The sequence below is a fragment of the Pipistrellus kuhlii genome, unplaced genomic scaffold, assembly GCF_014108245.1.
Source record: "Pipistrellus kuhlii isolate mPipKuh1 unplaced genomic scaffold, mPipKuh1.p scaffold_m20_p_7, whole genome shotgun sequence".
NCBI lineage: Eukaryota > Metazoa > Chordata > Mammalia > Chiroptera > Vespertilionidae > Pipistrellus > Pipistrellus kuhlii.
The window spans coordinates 29,178,706-29,197,098 of NW_023425573.1; the positions used below are offsets into that span (position 1 = coordinate 29,178,706).

Sequence of the window (18,393 nt, forward strand, 5' to 3'; positions counted from 1 at the left end):
TCCACTTCCTCGTCTGTAAGCGGGGTGCAGCGCAGGCCTGCCCTCCCAGGGTCATGGTCAGGGCAGACTGAGGTCCGGTATGGGGGCCTCTGTCCTGAGACCACAGCCACACCGGCCCACCTGCAGTCATTATTCAAGGAGCAGGTTCCAGTGAGCAGAGCGCCCACCCTGGCTCCCACAGACACCCCCACGCTGTTCCCCAGCTCTTGGCCCCAAAGCGTGACTGATGGAGCCAGACTGGAGCTGCCTGGGCTGCGTGAGCCCCGGGGCCGGGGGTTGGGGGGGGGGGGCGGGAGCGTCAGAAGAAGTGGGCATTCGATGTCTCCATCCCTGTGCTGCCTTCAGGATCTTGTTCTAAGGGCCGGGCAACAGTGGGGGGCAGGATGGGGGAGAGGTGGACAAGGCCTGGCCTCAGAGGTGGTCTTCTGGCTGGGGTGCTCAGAAGAGCACTGGGGCCAGGACACCATATGGGACATCCCTGCACATTCACTGTGGCCAGGGGCGAGTCCCTCAGCCTCTGGACCGGAGTTTCCCAGCAGGGGGTTTGGACCAAGGCCAGCAGGGGGTGCCTCCCAAGCAGCCTGGGTCCTGGGAGGACATGGGGTCGGGGTGGGCTGCCAGGAGAGGGGCGAGGTGGACGCTCACACCCAGGTTTGAGGCCTGGACGGAGGAAGAAAGCACCTCAGGAGACACCCTGCTTCCTGAGGGATCTTATATAAACTTGGGGTTCTGGGCAGCCCCACCCCTTCTGAGCCCCTCGGCTTGGCCGGTGCTGGGAGAGCTGGTACTTTTCACGACGCTCCAGGTGATTCTGATGCTCAGCAGCCTGAACCCCTGCCCACTAGCAGCTCTTGTGTGGGGAGCAGGGTCCCCTGCAGTAGACGCTGGCCCGTCAGGCCCGTCCGAGGACCCCAGAGCCGCTGCCCACACGGCAGACTTCAGTGAGGTGACCAGGCCCGGAACAAGGTGAACCCCAGGGCTTCCCGACGAGTTAGAAATGCACTGGAGAGAGGGGAGCCCTGTGCTCTCCCAAGAAGGCCCAGCTGCCCTGGCCGGGTAGCTCGGTTGGTGAGTGCGTCATCCTAATACACCAAGGAGGTGGTAGACTTGGTCCCTGGCCAGGCCACATGGGAGAATCAACCAAGGGTCCCGCTAGCCTGGCTTGGTGGTTGAACACCAACCTGTGGACCAGGAGGTCACAGTTCGATTCCTGGTCAGGACAGAAGTGATCTTCCAAGTCTTGGTATCAAGCAGGTACCACGCCTCCCACCTTCGCTGCTCCCATCTCCGGGGACGCCGCGGCCGTGCTGGGCACGGCCCTGCGCAGGGGCCGATGTGTGAGGAGCAGAGGCCACCTGCCCAGGCCAGCCTGTGGAGCCTCCTTGGTGCCAGTGAAGAGATCCTGAAGAAGAGCCACCCAGAAACTGGGAGAGATCATTCATGTTTGCTGTTGTCAGACCCTAGACGGTGGGGCCATTTGTTACGCTGCAGCAGCAAACACATACAACAGACGAGAACTTTTCAGATGGGAAGAGATCATGGTTGTGGAGCAATCGTCCATCCAACCAGCTGGTTCTGATCCCAGAAAACGGTCACTCGGATCCTCAGGCCAGAAAGGTGAGACGCCACCCCCAGAGAGCTCTGCCCTGAGACACATATGCCACATACAGCACGATCTCAGGGAGGAAGGAATTGTCCATAATAGTCTCAAGGACATTGTCAACGAATTAAGGGAGAGGACCTCATGGCCCCATGCCCCAAATAAATCCCAGGTGGAATAAGATACCCTGAGCAAGTAAGGCCACCAGACACCGGCAGAGGGGCTGGGAGGGCTGGGCGTGCAGGCGCCAGGCAAGTACAGGGACAGCGACACCTCCCCACAGAGACAGTGCGTCACTCGCCAGAGCTGGACGACTCTGGGCTGCAAGGTGACTGCACTTTAACGTGGTGATTTCGCTTTCCGCATCTACCTGGGGACATAATCGGAGTGGCACTATATTCCTTATCCTTGTCCAGAGCCACTCCCAATCGAGTGTCTGTCATAGAGGTGACTGGGCAGCGCCTCCAACGTCCGGAGCTGCGGCGGATCCCTGTTAGGGTGAGATTAAAGTCATGCTCTCCAGACACCACGCACACCAGCCGTGCTCAGATGTGAGTAAGTGACAAAGCAGGACCAGCGCCTCCCAGCAGGCCCTCTAACCTAGGGGTGTCAAACTCAATCAGAGAAGGGGCCAAAATCTAAAATCCAGCCTAAATCGAGGGCCGAATGGTTTACTGAACAGTCATAAACTGTCATTGTGATGGAAACGCAGCGGAGTGCAGTGATGACAGCGCGGTGCGGGCCACATTGCAAGGCCTGGTGGGATGGATTTGGCCCGCGGGCCTTGTGTTTGACACATGTGCTCTAACCACTGTGTGAACGGGTTTGTCTTACTGGCTGCGTTTTCTGCTTTACACTTTTCTGTGTTTTCCAAAATCTCCGCACTGAGCACGTGTGGCTTTTGTCATAGAAAGAAACCAGCAGCGCACTTTACAAAACTGCACCCCCGAGCGGCGATCTGTGGATGGAGATCCGGCTTGAGCCCTGGTATTGAGTTTCCCAAACCGACCTGTCATTCAAGGCACTGGGCCTCCGATCCCCGTGTCCCCGGAAGGCCTCCGTGCGGTGCCCACGCTGGGCGCTCTGGTGACAGCAGCGTCTCGTCAGAAACCCTGTCCTCGCTTCCTCCAGCGTCAACCCTGGGGATCTGCCTGCAAATGGGGGGAGGTGAGGGGTGGTGCAGGCACACACAGTCCTCTGTTCCCAATCCACCACCCTTCCCTTCCATGCTAATGCCCAAGGCTCAGGGAGTCCTGAGACTGTCCAGGGCCTAGGGCTGGGCTGGGCGGGGCTGGGCTGAGGAGGGCAGCATAGATCCAGAAGACCTGTGAGTGTGCGGTCTGGAAGCGCCCAGTGAACATGTGATTCGCAATCACTCACCGCAGTCCTTGTGGAGCAGCTGTGCCCCCCACTGGAATGCATGCATCCTGAGAGCTCACTGCCATCTCCTCAGCAGGGAGCAGGGCCAGCAGCCGGGCCCAAGCTGTCATGCCCTGCTCCTCTTGAGAAATTACCTAACATTGCCAGGCATGAGGGCTGTCACCCTGGGGTCCATTCAGGCCCCTCAGCACTGTAAGAGCATCAGCCAGCCTGCCTGGTGTGGCTCGGTGGTTGGGTGTCGACCCACAAACCAAGTGGTCGCCAGTTCAGTTCCTGGTCAGAGCACATTCCTAGATTTCGGTCTTGATCCCCAGTGTGGGAGATAGCCCATCGATGTTTCTCATTGATGTTTCTCTCTCTCTCTCTCTCTCTCATCAATAAAAGCATATTTTTTAAAAAGAGCATCAGCCAGTCCCTAGTGGACATTGGGAGGCCCTGCCTGTCGGACTTGGCCCCACTGGTACGGCCCCAGGCACCTGGAAGAGGGTGTCAGTAAGGCCTTTGGGAAGGAAGGGGGGCTGACGGGTGGAAGCTCCCACCTGCCCCCCCCAGGGGGCTCCTCTCAGAAGCTTTGCTCTGAGATTTCGGAGACGCCTCTCGGTGCCCCAGCGCAGAACGTGGTGGCCTCGGACGCGAGGGCCCGGTGACGTGTGCCCAGCACTGCCGGGAGGCCCTGCTGCTGGATTTCAGACGACCCATTCCTCAGCCCTCTTCGGCTCTCGCACTAACACAGACTCCACGGCAGCCCGAGGCCACGGCCAGAATACCCTGGGGTCAAGGTCTCAGGGTGCCGCATCCTGCCACCAGCCTGGAGGGGACTCGGGGTGCTCCTCAGCCCTCGCCAACGGGGACCCCGTGTGGAAGCCTCTGCTGACCACCTGCCTGTGTTTGTGGTCAGCACTCGTCCCACGTGGCCGAGAACAAGAGGCACGTAGATGCCCGTCAGTAACCGGGGAGAAGCGAGTGCCGTCAGCTGAGCTGGTGCCCCCGAATTCCCAGCACAGACTCCCCGTCCCATCTCCCAGACGAGGAAGGGGGAGGGAGCGGCGCCCCTCCGTCAGCCCACGGGGAGGGGTGAAGCCCAGACTCACCCCCTGCTGGAACGTCCAGCTCTGTCCCGGCCCCGGGTCCCAGAGGCCTCGGCCCTCCTGCCGCGATGCGGCTCGTTTGGGCTTTCGGAGTGGACAGCCCCGGAGGAGACCACACCAATCTCCTCCCCCACCGCCCGCGCCCCCGCCCTCCCGCCCGATGCAGACAGAGGCTAAAAATACCCCTTCGGCCCCACGTGGCCACGCAGCCCGGCAGGCCCTCCATGCCCCTGGGCCAGCTGGCCAGTCTGTTCTCCGGCCGGAGTCCTCAGCAGGGGCCCACGGAGAGGTAGGTCAGGGGGCTCTGGAGCGGGCAGACGGGAGGGGGAGGGAGACTGGGAGACAGTGGATTACCGTGGCAACGCCCGTGGGCTTGGTGACCACAGTGCCGGACACCTCCACGGTCAGAGCGGGCCGTGGCTCCCCCAGGACACTGGATTCGAGATCGTGGTCAAGCCCAGCCCTCAGGGTGGGGTGGGGACTCAGACTTTCCTCTGTGCCCAGCAAGGGGGAGGCTGGACCGCACCCCAACTGCAGCCGGGGCCACAGCGCCCGGCATTCGGCTGGAGCTGGATTAAGGCCCTTCCTTTGCTGCCCTGCCTGCTCAGCCCACCTCACCCCCGGCCCAGACAGGCTCCGGGTGAGGCTCTGGGACCCTCCAGAAGCGCCACCCCGGGCTGTTACTGCAGGGTGGCAGGTGGCCGCAGACAAGCCTGTAGCCCCGCAGGAATGCGGTTGGGCACTCCCACCGCTGGGGCCCGTCATGGTAGCAGTGGGCCAAAGGGACCCAGCAATGACGGGAATGCGAGGTCTGGGGACAGTGGCTGCCAACTAATCTGCTAACCCCCTTCGGAGAGCAGAGCTGCCATCACAGGCCAGAGGGCCTGGGGGAGTGAGGGGGGAGGCAGGCATCAGCCAGGGCCAGCTGACCCGTCCTCTCCTGGCGTGAGCCCGAGAAGGTGCTCAGGGCCCCAGGTGGGTTCCCTGGGTCCGCGCCTGCTCTGCAGGATGGGGATGGGCACCAGCAGGAGGGGCGGGACCGTCAGCTCAGCGAGGCCTCCCACCCAGGGGCCTGCGCAGCTCACCGCTTGTTTCTGGGGCTCCGTCCCCAGGGACGACGGCTGCAGAAGGCGCTCCCTGGAGGACAGGCTGTTTCTCTGGCTGCAGCTCCTTGCAGCTGTGGGGAAGGCCAGGCCAAAGCCTCCATGCAAACTGCTTCCTTCTCTGGGGAGGCCTCCTTAGAGTGAAATATCAGAAGAGCACAGATCAGCATGCGCGTAACTAAGTAAGCCCAGAGGTGGACTTGCTGACTCGGACGAGATGAGCCCTGGGCTGTGAAATCAGAAAGTTTACCTTGGTTTGTCCTTACCAACCTGTACCCAGAGACGACGGGAACCGGGGGGTTCCGCAGGGGCTTCCCAGTCTGGCTCCCCCGCTTCCTGCGGCGTGACCCTAAGCAAGTGCTGCTTTGTGCCTCAGTTTCCTCACCTGTAAAAGGGACGCGAAGAGCCCGCATGGCTGTGTGGTGAGGGGATGTGGCCAAGCACACGGGAGCCTCAGCGAGAGCTGCTGCAGAGACGCGGTCACACGGCCCCTTCACCTCAGCTCTCAGTCTGCAGATGAGGAAACCGGAGCGGCCGCGGCTCCCCCAGGACACCAGCAGGGTCACAGCAGGCCGAGGCTCCGCGGGACCAGGGGCAGAGGGGCAGGCAGCCTCTCCAACGTCCCCAACGCCCTCCCCGGCCACGGCGGGTTGGGGAGCGGGGGAGGCCACTGGGTGCTCCGCCGAGGCCTGTGGGTGGGGGAGGACCGATGCGAACGAGACCACGAGCCCCAGCTGACCTGCTTCCCTCTCGCCCCAGGAGCTTCTTCCCGGGGGCTGGCCGCGTCGGCTCCGCAGCCATGGTTCGGAACGTGGACGACCTGGACTTCCACCTGCCCTCGCACGCCCAGGACATGCTGGACGGGCTGCAGAGGCTGCGCGCGCAGCCCAAGCTGGCCGACGTCACGCTGCTGGTGGGCGGCCGGGAGCTGCCCTGCCACCGCGGCCTCCTGGCGCTCAGCAGCCCCTACTTCCACGCCATGTTCGCGGGCGACTTTGCCGAGAGCTTCTCGGCGCGCGTGGAGCTGTGGGACGTGGAGGCCGCCGTGGTGGGGCAGCTGGTGGACTTCGTGTACACGGGCCGGCTGACCATCACCCAGGCCAACGTGGAGGCCCTGACCCGCACGGCCGCGCGCCTCCACTTCCCCGCCGTGCAGAAGGTGTGCGGCCGGTACCTGCAGCAGCAGCTGGATGCCACCAACTGCCTGGGCATCTGTGAGTTCGGGGAGCAGCAGGGGCTGCTGGGCGTGGTGGCCAAGGCCTGGGCCTTCCTGCGGGAGAACTTCGAGGCGGTGGCGCGGGAGGACGAGTTCCTGCAGCTGTCCCAGGACCGGCTGGCCGCCTGCCTGGCCAGCGACCTGCTGCAGACACAGCCGGAACAGAGCCGGCTGGAGGCCCTGCTGCGCTGGGTGCGCCACGACCCCCAGGCCCGGGCCGCCCACCTGCCTGAGCTGCTCGGCTTGGTGCGCCTGGACGCCGTGCCCAGGCCCTGCGTGCAGCGGCTGCTGGCCACAGAGCCGCTCATCCTGGAGTCGGAGGCGTGTCAAGCAGCCCTGTCCCAGGGCCATGATGGGGTGAGTGGGGGAGGGGGCAGCTCAGGCACTCCACCTGCCTGGGGATGGAGAGGGCACCGTTCGCCCCCACGTGCAGATTGTGCTCGGGCGTGTCAAATGTGAGGAGGAGGGGACAGGAGCGCAGACAGGCGTGGCGGCCGCTGCCACCTGCCCCTTAGGAGGCCGTGGAGCTCTAATGGGTGCAGTTTCCTCTCTGTGCTGGCAGCGGGCCTGGCGGGCAGGGCAGGCCCTGGTGAAGTGACAGGCCAGGGTGTGGCTGGGACAGGGAGCCGGCAGGTCCACCTGCTGCTTGCTCAGGGCCTTGCTCCGGAGGATGTCTCAGCAACCAAGTCCAGAGACAAAACCGTGCTCAGGCCAGGGACGAGGTGCAAGGTGGCCCTGCACCGCCAGGCGCAGAGGGCCAGCTCGAGGCAGAGCCAGCTGGGGCCCCGCCCTGTGAGGGAGTCACCTTGTAATTGCTGGTGGAGGGAGGTGCAGGCAACCATGGGAGGGGCCAGAGGGCCAGTGGAACCCCTGGGTCCTGGGAGCTCTGGACAGTGGCTGCTTACCAGCTAGGGTGGGACCAGGTCAGCATTTCCCACCTGCCAGGGCCATCGAGTCGGGAGCAGGGATCCAGGCGCAGGGGGAGGCTTATGGGGGGCTTGGGGACAGCGTCTGGGGTCAGTTCCAAAGGGGGGTGCAGAAAGGCCTGGGCAGGCACGTGGTGGCCACTGGAAGGAGAGCTGCTCTCACACTCAGGGCACAGGGCAGCTGCCCTACCTCTCGCTGTTCTGTACTTTGATGCAGTCACCACACATATGGGCACACGTACACACATGGGCACATACATGCACATGCATGGGCACACACACTGAACCTTACCCACCCACACATGTGCACCAACACGGAAGCACCCAAAGCTGTCCCCAAATGTCAAGGCTACTTACCACCCGCCTCAGAAAACACCGCCAAGGCCTGCGAGCGCTGGGCCCTGGGCGCGGACACCCTTCCCTCTGACCGCAGCCCCTGGCCCACAGGCGCCGCCGGCCCTGCCGCAGCAGCTGGAGGAGGTCCTGGTGGTGGTGGGCGGCCGGGCCCTGGAGGAGGCCGAGGAGGGCGCCGAGGAGCCCGCCCCCCATCTCGAGAACTTCGCCTTCTACAACGCCAAAGCCAGTGAGTACGTTGGCACCGAGCTCCGCCTGCCGCCTGACAGGAGCCCCTGTGAGGAGCTCAGAGAACAGGCCCATCCTGGGTGTGCCCGGGCCTCAGGGGGCGGTGGGCGAGACGGGGGGAGGGGATGTGGACGGTGGGGGGCACCGCAGGCCCCTCTCCCTTCACCCAAAGCCCTCGGTATTGTCTTTTAGGCCGTGGGGCCCCAATAAGAGGTTCTGCTGCCCAGACCACACGGTATGGGATGGGTGACCTGGCAGCTGCTTCCTCTTGGTGCCCTGTGCCCTGAGTGCCCCTATGGCCTCAGGGTGGGGTGCAGCCCCAATGGGATTCTAATTGCAGCCTCGGAGCAGCTCACTTTACCTCCCTGAGCCTCAGTTTCCTCACCTGTGAAATGGGCTCCTTCGCACAGTTGAAATGCGGAGCCAACAGGCAGGTCCCTGCCCTGCCCTGCCCTCTAACGCGCCTCTCCTGCGGGGGATGGGGAGGGCACGCTGGCCCAGGCAGCCTTTGGGCTGCACTGATGCAGGCTGCTGGTGTCCTGGGGCTGCGGGGCAGGTGGCCAGCCAGCTCCATGGCATCAGGGGCTGGTGGGCTTGGGGCGGGCTGTCCCGGGTCAGGGGCTGACGAAGGGATTTCGGGCCTGACATCAGAAAATGAGCTCAGCTGACTCAGTGCGGAAGCAGCTGTCCCTCGGATCCCACTGGGAGGGGGGTGAGGGGGGAGGTGCTGGCAGGCAAAGGCCTGGTGACTGACTACTGGGCACTCCCCATGGGGTGGCACAGACATGAGTCAGGAGGGCACACAGCCCCTGCCCAGCAAGGCCCCAAGTTCTGCGTGTTCTGAAAACTGTTGTCAACAACAAGCAGACTTTTCCAAGGGACGTCCCCAAGGCTGTGCCCCTCCCACAGCCTTCCATAAAACCCCAAATGTGTCCGCTTACAGGACGTAACTGTGCCCACCTTTATTGTCTTGTTTCTATGTCCTCAACGTGTCTTCTCAGCACTCCTTCCTCCGCTCACCTCACGCAGCTCCATGAAGGCAGGTCTGACTTGGTGCCTTCCTCTGTCCTAGAAGCCACCTCTGCTGAGCAGTCGCTGTGTGACAGACACATGCCACCCCGTGTAGTCCCCACACATCCCTGGGGGGTGGGAGTCACCCCCATTCCAAGAGGAAGGACCTGTGGCCAGGGCTTCCCCCGGCCACACAGCTGGTGCTGAGAGCTGGTGTGGACCACTCTGCCATCCAGTCTGGATGCCCCCGGCCCACGTGAGCACAGAAGGGGCTCAGGGCAAATGCGTGAGGAATTCGGGAAGGAATGATGCTTCTGTTATAACCCACTAGTGACTAGAGACCAGGCCCTTTAACCTATCACCCCTCTGACTGAGGTGGGACCAGGCCAAAAGGCCCATTCGGGGTCAGTGGGGTCAACCGCAGGGTCGTGTGGGAGCAGCCTCTGGGGCCTGGCCGCCTCTCGGCTCACCCTGGGTTGTGCTGTGTCCAGTCTGGGTGCCAGGCTCCAGGGGGCCACCAGAGGCCAGGCCTGCAATGCACATGGAGCACCAGGGGCGCCCCCCCTCCCCCACTGGGGTGGCCCCCACTCCTGCGGCAGCTGAGTGGCCCCTTACCCTTTTGCGGTGAGGGGATGTCTCTGCACCACTGAGCAGAGGGGGTTTGGGGGTGCAGGCCCCAGCAGGGAGCTCTGGTGCTGACCCTGCCTCTCTCCTCCTGCCAGAGAGGTGGACGCCGCTCCCCGACTTCCCTGACTTCCACAAGTGGGGCTTCTCCCTGGCCGCGCTGAACAACAGCGTCTACGTCACAGGTGGGCAGGCGGGGCTCCCCCTGCGCTTAGGGGGACCCACAGTTTAGTCAAGACTCTTGCTGAGCTTTTCAGGGTGTGAAACGAGGAAATTTTAGGGCCATGGGGCCACATGAGGGTGCAGGGAACAGTCCCTGCCTGACGTGGCCGCCAGGTGGCCTTGCCACGCTCCTGCAGCCCGGTCCTCCCAAGACGGAACTGTGTGATGGGGGAGGGGTCATTCTTTTTTAAAAATATATTTTATTGATTTTTTTATAGAGAGGAAAGGAGAAGGATAGAGAGCTAGAAACATCGATGAGAGAGAAACATTGATCAGCTGCCTCCTGCACATCCCCTATTGGAAATGTGCCTGAAACCAAGGTACATGCCCTTGACCAGAATCGAACCTGGGACCTTTCAGTCCACAGGCTGATGCTCTAGCCACTGAGCCAAACCGGTTAGGGCCACGGGTGGGCTTTTAAACCACTGATCTTTTGCCCGTTATTTGTGGAGGAGCAGGAGGGACCTCTCCAAGCCACCCTGCTAGACGGAGCCACCGTGGTCCCCCCGGCCTGGTGTCCGTCAGCACGGAGGCCTGGCCTGGGGAGAAGGGGGCAGGGCTCTTGATGCTCAGAGACCCCAGGCTGATGGGCACCTTAGGGACAGAACCTCTCCCGGCAGGTGGCTCTCGAGGCACCAAGACGGACACCTGGTCAACCACCCAGGCCTGGTGCTTCCCAATGAAGGAGGCGGCCTGGAAGCCGGTGGCACCCATGCTGAAGGCCCGCACAAACCATGCCAGCTCCGCGCTCAACGGGGAGATCTATGTCATCGGCGGTAAGGCTGCCCCCTCCGCCGTCCCCAGGCTGCCTCCTGCTCCTCAGAGGCCCCCTGGGGGCCTCGCAATCCTGCAACAACGGCTCCCCACCTCCACCCCCTCACTGGGTACCAGAGAGCCCCCATGCACTGCCCCCATCCTGCCTTTGGAGCTCACTGTCTGGGGTAAACAGGACCCACGCCAGGGCTTCCGGGCAGGCTGGGCAGTGGAATTCCCATCTGGACAGTGCCACCTGGACATCCAGGGACACGGGAAACAGGACGAGTCAGTCCCCAGAAGGAGACCCTTGAGGGGCTGGCCTCCAGCCGCCAGCGGAGGGCTACTCCCATTCCAGAACCTCAGCTCGGGGTCCCCTCCTCAGGGAAGTCCCTGGGGTAGGGAGATCCACAGTGGGTCCCTTTGCTGTCACCCTTGCCCCACCATGCCCCCTGCAGCCCTGTCCCGCCCCCACAGGCACCACCCTGGACGTGGTGGAGGTGGAGAGCTACGACCCCTACACAGACACCTGGACGCCGGTCAGCCCCGCCCTGAAGTACGTCAGCAATTTCTCCGCGGCCAGCTGCCAGGGCCGGCTCTACCTGGTGGGCTCCAGCGCCTGCAAGTACAATGCGCTGGCCCTGCAGTGCTACAACCCCATCACAGGTGGGAATCCCCGCGGACACGTGGGGCCCAGGGGTCACTGCACAGAGCAACAGCCCCCACCCAACTAGCGGTCAGGGGGGCTGGGGCAGAGTGGCCTAGGGCGGGTGACAGGGAAGCCCAGCCCCAGATCTGGGACGCTGGCTGGCTGCAGTATGTGCCTGGAACTGGCCGCATGGGCCCGGAGCGGTGGCCTGGACCCACAGGGCTCAGTGGCAGCAGCTCGGTCTCTGCGCTTGGGACAGAGTTTGGCTCCAGCTGGGCTGCTCTGGCTCAGTGGCTCTTCCAGCCCCATCTCTCACCCTCTGTTCTGTCCCCTGGACAGTGGACATGATACTGGGACCCACTTTGCAGGGTGGGTGTGAGGATCCCACAGGAGGCCGGCTGGGCCCAGGGTCAGGTGGGGCCCCAGGTTAGCAGACCAAGGAGACAGGGCAAGAAGGAGGCAGAGGCCGAAACTGGCTTGGCTCAGTGGATAGAGCGTGGGCCTGTGGACTGAAGGGTCCCAGGTTTGATTCTGGTCAAGGGCATGTACCTTGGCTGTGGGTACATCCCCAGTGGGGGATGTGCAAGAGGCAGCTGGTCAATGATTCTCTCTCATCGATGTTCCTAACTCTCTATCCCTCTCTTTTCCTCTCTATAAAAAAGTCAATAAAATAAAAAAAATTTTTTAAAAAAAGGAGGCAGAGGCCCAGGGTGCTGGTGAGGGTGGGTTGGCCCCCACACCAAGGTCCTGCTCAGGACCTGAGGATGAGGCTCTGAGGGCCTCCTGCCCCTGAGCCCCTCCCGCAAGCCCCCCATGTCCCCTCTGCCTGTCCAGAGACCTTGGGGTGCGAGCAGTGGGCTCGGGTCTGTGGACCCCTACCTCCCAGGCCAGGGCTCCCTTCCTGGCTCAGCAGGGGGTGCTGTCCTGGAGGAGCCTCAGACCCTGTGTCCCCGCAGAAGCGTGGAGTATGATCGCCTCGCCCTTCCTCCCCAAGTACCTGTCCTCGCCGCGCTGTGCGGCTCTGCAGGGGGCGCTCTACCTGGTCGGCGACAACACCAAGAAGGTCTACGTGTACGACCCCGGGGCCAACCTGTGGCAGAAGGTGGGCCTCAGCCTTGCCTCCCAGTGTGACTCCCACCCCCGGAATGCTGACTCCACACAGAGCAAGCCTGTGGGCAGCGGGGCCTGGGGTGTCCCCACAGGGAGGACAGTGAAGGGGAGATGAGGGCCCAGCGTGAGGATGGGAGAGCCAAGAACCGGGGGTACTGGTCACTGAGTGCTCGGTCCCCAGCATGGGGCGGCTGTCCTCCTTGTTGGGCGCAAAAGCAGGCTCAGCCAGAGGTGCTTCACCACAGCTGAGGACCAGGCCCAGAGGGAGGGAGTCTTCCGTCCACAGAGGTAGTCAAGCCAGGGTGCAGATTCCTGAGCTGGGGGTGAGGTAGGGGCAGCCAGCTTCTTAGCACCTCCTTCTCCTCTAGCCACTGGCCCAGGGCAGGGAGTAGGAAGTGGGCATTTTGAGACTCACCCTCAGGGAGCCCTGACCTTTCTCCGGTGTCTCCTGGAGAAGGAGGGCAGTGCCCAGAGCCCTCAATGCCTCAGCACTGGTCAGTGTTGCCCCCCGCCACCTGCCCTGAGATCCTCAGTCCTGGAGCCCCAGGAGGTGGCTCTGCTTCCTGCAGCTGCCCCAGGGCCTGGCCACACAGGGCCTCCGAGATCCCACTGCCCACAGCTGTCCTTGGGCGTCAGTGCTCAGCTGACCAGTGCCCCATTACGGTGGCACAGCAGGTGCAGGGCACACGCTGCCAGGCGGGGCTTTCTTCCCGGGCCTGCTTAACTGGGCCTCGGCTCACGCCACTGCCCTGGGCAGGGTCCCAGCCATATAGCTGCACTTGCCCTCTCCAGGCCCGAGGCGGGTAGTGGGGTGTGTAGGGGGCGGGGGCACCCATTACTGCCTTCCGGTGCAGGCCACAGACAAACCTCTCCTTATTGCTATCCAGGCTCTTCCAGAAGCACCCACATCTCTCTCGGGCCTTAGGCGGCTGCTGGCCCTGACCCCCACCCCCACCCAGGACACTCCTGAAGCCATGAGCCAAGGCCAGGGGTGTTGAAGCAGCTGGGGAGGGGGAAAGCCTGGCCCCCAGCTGAGAGAAGGGCCCATGGAGCAAGTGGTCCCACACATGTGTCTGCGGCTGAGGCCACATCTGTCCCCTTTAAGAGAGCAGCTGAGAATCAGAGGCTCAGCCCAGACCTCACCTGGGAGGCAGCTCCAGGCTCAGGGCTCCTGTCCCCTCACTCCAGCTTCCAGGAATGAGCAGATCTGGGCCCTAGGGAACACGAAGGGGCTGGAAACATCGTCCTGGGCTGGGGGCCGGAGCATGGGGGTGCTGTGGGGCCTCCCCACAGAAGGAGCTGGAAGGGAAAGAGAGTCACAGGGAGCCAGAGTGACATCCCAGGTCCCGGGTGTGCTGGTGCCCTGGGTGGGACGTTCCTCTCTGCATGTCCCCTGGTCACCACACTCCGGCCACCACCGGACACTGACCACTGACCACTGCCCGCCACAGGTGCAGTCCCTGCACAGCCTGCACGAGAACGGCGCGCTGGTGCCGCTGGGCAACGCGCTGTACCTGACGGGCGGCCGCTGGCAGGGCATGGAGGGTGACTACCACGTGGAGATGGAGGCCTACGACCCCAGGAGGGACGCCTGGGTCCGCCTCGGCGCCCTGCCCCGCCTCTGGCTCTACCACTGCGCCTCCACCGTCTTCCTGGACGTCTCCAAGTGGACCCAGCCCTTCAGCCCTGTACAGCAGCACTGAGGGCTCCCGCACACCCCGGAGCAGCCAGCCGTTTGGTTTTGCTTGTTTGTTAACTCGGCGAGGGCCGGATCCAGGGCACCAGGGACATCAGAGGGACATGGTTTTGGTCTCCACGGCCACCACACCAACTCTGAGCTAACCAGCGGCAAGGGCTAGGATTCTGACGCCCAAATAGACGGTGAAGAGCTCCCCAGCCCACAGGGGAGTCTGAGACCTCAGAGGAAGGAGCGAGGAGTGAGAACCCAATGGGCCGGAGAGGAAGATGTGCAAATGAGGGGTGATACAGAGTGGCCCCGGCTGCTGGGGAGGGGGCAGCCCGGCCCCCAGCAGCATGCCCACGGCCAGCAGCCACCCTCTCTGGGATTCCAGCTCCAGCTCCAGAGCCCACTGGTATAGCTCAGGTGGCTGCTGGCTCGCCCCTCCTTCTCGACCTCTGCTTATTGGAGCCCATTTCCCTAAGGCTGCTTCTGGGGACAAAGGAGGACCCCGCTCAGCTTTGCTGTGCCACGCCCCTGGGAGGGCAGCACCCACTCGGACGGGAGGAAGGAGCCGTGTGTGGTGGACAGGAGCTCCGGGGCAGGACAGTGAAGCCGCCTCAGGGGGGTGAGCAGGAGGGCTGCTCTCAGCCAGGGTTTCTGTTTCTTGGGGTGGTTTGCATCCAAAGGTTCTTCATCAGGAAGTCCTCAGCGGGATGCCATGTGGGGTAAGATGCAGGGAGTGAGGACGGGGGCAGGGATCCTGTAGGGACTTCTGGGGAAGCCTCTCAGGCACTTGTGGCCTGTTGCCAGGCAGCCTCCTGGGCAAGGGCTCCTCCTGCCAGCACATAGCAGGACGCAGGTGGTCAGGCTCCCTGCTCCTTCTTACTCATCCCGAACAAGGCCTGTCACCAGGGAACAATGGAGGGCTTTCGCTGGGTGCTGAGAAGCGTCCAGCTTTGTTACTGACTCTGTCAGGGTCACAGGCCCACAGCTTGGCTCCAGTCCCATACAGCCTGGCCGAGGCCCTGGTAGTTCCAGTATCTCTCCCTCTGGCCTGGGGATCCTCTCCAGGGCCACCCCCTGGGCTCCTCCTTGAACCCCACCAGGGACCAGAGGTGCTTCCAGCACCCTGGTTCTGAGGGAGGGTTCCTGGGCCCCCAGCTTCATGGATCAGACCCACTTTGCTTCCAGACCTGACTCCTCAAGCCCATTTCTTGTGGAGAATGAGTTTGCCCTCAGGCCCCAGGTGCCGAGGGGCCTCCTAGGAACACCAGCCCCAGACCCCTGTTCAGCTGGTGGAGCGGGTAAAAATGAGGGTGAAGGTTCCTGGGACCCTTGAATCTCTCTGTACGAAAATTCTGTGAAACACTTAAGTTATTGAAGGTGCTCAGCCAAGAGCTGTTTCAAAACAAAGACTCAGAGGTTGAAATGGACTTACTTTGATCACAAACGGGTGTTTGAAGGGCTGGTGTCCTGGGATTGGACTTGCTTTCTGCTCTTGCACATCCTCAGCAACGGGGGGCAATACCTAGGACAGGAGCCCCTCTTCTGACTGGCTGAGCTGCCCTTATTTGGGGAGCCTGGATCAGACCAATTATTCCCTTCAGGAAGAGGGTTAATGAAGGGCCATTTCCCAGGTGTGGGCAAAGCCTCCCAGGGCTAGCGGAGCTGTCACCACCCCTCTGCCCCAGGGACAAGGGGCGGGGCAGATGCAGACTCCAGAGCTGGGCAGAGAGGACTGCCAAGGAGCTGGGCCTTTGCTAAAGGAACACAGCCACTGCCCACTGCCACCTGCAACCCAGTGGGGAGGAGGTGGCAAAATAGGGACCCAACCCCACTCTCATTTTTGCCCCGCAGTCTCTCCATAGTGTTTCCCCCACCAAACCCAACCAGAATCAGAGGGAAGACAGGCCATTGCCACTGTGCATAGTGGCCAGCCTGAGGGGACAGACAGCAGGCGGAGAAGGGTGGACAGGGTGCCATGGGCCCATGGAAGCTTTGTAGCATGCCACCGCACACTCACAAGGCATAACAGGACAGGTGTAACTCACTCAAGGAACATCCACAGAGCAAGCTAAGCCATCCTCTTCCCCTTATCAAAGTCCCAGGGAAACAAGGACTCTTTAGAACACATGTGTCAAACACAAGGCCCGCGGGCCAAATCCGTCCCGCCAGGCCTTGCAATGTGGCCCGCACCGCGCTGTCATCACTGCACTCCGCTGCGTTTCCATCACAATGACAGTTTATGACTGTTCAGTAAACCATTCGGCCCGCGATTTAGGCTGGATTTTAGATTTTGGCCCCTTCTCTGATTGAGTTCGACACCCCTACTTTAGAAGGTTTGGGGCTACTGTGGACTTCCAGAAAGGGGGGTGGACAACATTGGAACATGCACAGAAGCCCACCAAATTGTCAGGCCCACGAGAACGAGGGCGGGAAACCATCTCCTCAGCACCAGGGTGTTCTGTCTGCCAGGTAAGTGTGTGCTGTCTTTCCCACAGACAATGTTGGGTAAACTGAGGTACCACCACCTTACCCAGCAGACCCCAGTCTTCAGTGACCACACAATATCCTCCAAAGCCAGGCTCAGCATAGCCAACTTGTGCTCAGCTTCCTTAAGGTCCCAGGTGAGTCAGGGTCTGGGGATATTTCCAACCACTTCCATCTGACTTGGGTTTTCTAGGGTATCCCAGACAGGACCCTTTTATTATTGAACATCTTCCCTGGACTAGGGACAGTGATTGCTAGTATCAGGCAGTTGACACTCCCATGAAAATGTATGTAATTAAATGAACTGGTCATATGACAATTCACTGTAGTTAATTTCAAGCACTGTTCCACTTGGTAGGTCAACCAGTTGGCCCAGTGGAAACAAACTATCAATACAACAGTTTATTTAAAAGAAACAAATTCTTTTTATTAATTTCAGAGAAGAACAGAGGGGGAGAGAGAGAGAGAGAGAGAGAGAGAGAGAGAGAGAGAGAGAGAGAGGGAGAGAGAGACTCATCAGTGACGAGAGAGAATCACAGATCAGCTGCCTCCTGCACACTCCCTACTGGGGACCAAGCTGCAATCAGGGCATATACCCTGACTGGGAATCAAACCATGATCTCCTGGTTCATAGGTCACCACTCAACCACTGAGCCACACCAGTCAGGCAGCAGGTTTAGAATAACGTTGTTTCATTCAACATCATTCCATTACAATGTTGATGAGATGCCGTACGAACTTGACTCTTGTCTCTATTAGTTATCCTATGGTAAAATTGGTTTTCTATATGCCCTGGTTATGCTTAAAGTCCTGGAACCCATCGAAGATGTTAGGTGAGGAATCACTGTATTGACCTGGAATCTGAGAGTGACTCACAGAGTGGGTGGTCAGATCCACAAACGAGGTGAGGATGCTCACTCTCCCTGGGCTGTGTCACTCATCATCCGTTCCAGTGAGAGACTCAGCCTGAAGCAAAGCGTGGCTGCCGTTGAGTCTCCTGAGCCCTCAGCACCAGCATGGAAGGCGGCCAGGCATGCCGCTGATGAGTGAAGCATGACATGGACTGTGATGAGCCCTTCGTGGAGGAAGTTCTTCCCTGGGTGGAATGAACGCCCGGGAGCCCACATGACTTCCTCAAAGTTGACAGACTGTCCCAAGGCTTCTCAGGACCAGGGGCTGGAGTGATATTGGACACAGCCAACTTGGACTCAGCTCCCTTTGGTTCCCAGGTGAGCCACCATCACATTTAAGAATTTTATTCTTGCCGAAACCGGTTTGGCTCAGTGGATAGAGCATCAGCCTGCGGACTCAAGGGTCCTGGGTTCGATTCTGGTCAAGGGCATGTACCTTGGTTATGGGCACATCCCCAGTGGGAGGTGTGCAGGAGGCGCCTGATCAATGTTTCTAACTCTCTATCCCTCTTCCTTCCTCTCTGAGTAAAAAAATCAATGAAATATATTAAAAAAAAAAAAATTTTATTCTTGTTCAGCTGGTGTGGTTCAATGGTTAAGCGTCAACCTATGAACTGGGAAGTCATGGTTTGATTCCCGGTCAGGACACATGCCTGGGCTTCTGACTCAATTTTGTAAGGGGCGTAGGCAGCAAATCAGTGATTCTTTTTTTTTTTTTTTAAATCAATCTTTATTGTTCATATTATTACAAAAGTTCCTCATTTTTCCCCCAAATCAGTGATTCTTTATCATTATTGATCTCTCTCTCTCTCTCTCTCCCTCTCTGAAATCAATAAAAAGTATTTTTAAAATATTACTTATTCTCTGATATTTTTTAAAAAATTGATTCTTGACAAAATGGCAAATATAGTAATGGATATCTACCCTTTTTGCATTCAATTGAAAGGTGAACTAAAGTGTAATTTTTAAAAATTATCTATTAGAAGCATGATGTTACCGGTAAGACGATGAGACCTCGTTTCCTGTCTTAAAGGAAAGAATTCAGTC

At 60.7% G+C, this 18,393-nt stretch overlaps 1 protein-coding gene across 1 annotated transcript; it reads left to right on the plus strand.

Annotated features, from left to right (window-relative positions):
* Nucleotides 1-4,315: 4,315 nt before the first annotated feature.
* On the plus strand, nucleotides 4,316-14,196 carry KLHL30 (kelch like family member 30). The gene is made up of 8 exons (XM_036420951.2): nucleotides 4,316-4,357; nucleotides 5,931-6,744; nucleotides 7,761-7,896; nucleotides 9,629-9,715; nucleotides 10,373-10,528; nucleotides 10,983-11,171; nucleotides 12,111-12,256; nucleotides 13,716-14,196. The coding sequence occupies exons 2-8, from the start codon at nucleotides 5,971-5,973 to the stop codon at nucleotides 13,965-13,967; spliced, it is 1,740 nt and encodes a 579-aa protein (XP_036276844.1). The 5' UTR covers nucleotides 4,316-4,357; nucleotides 5,931-5,970; the 3' UTR covers nucleotides 13,968-14,196.
* Nucleotides 14,197-18,393: the final 4,197 nt, after the last annotated feature.

Bases quoted from the DNA above. Each gene is read 5' to 3' on its own strand.
- KLHL30 (XM_036420951.2), top strand. From the start codon at position 5,971: ATGGTTCGGAACGTGGACGACCTGGACTTCCACCTGCCCTCGCACGCC. The intron at 9,716-10,372 runs GTGGGCAGGCGG...CTCTCCCGGCAG, and splicing joins CAACAGCGTCTACGTCACAG to GTGGCTCTCGAGGCACCAAG. The intron at 11,172-12,110 runs GTGGGAATCCCC...GTGTCCCCGCAG, and splicing joins GTGCTACAACCCCATCACAG to AAGCGTGGAGTATGATCGCC.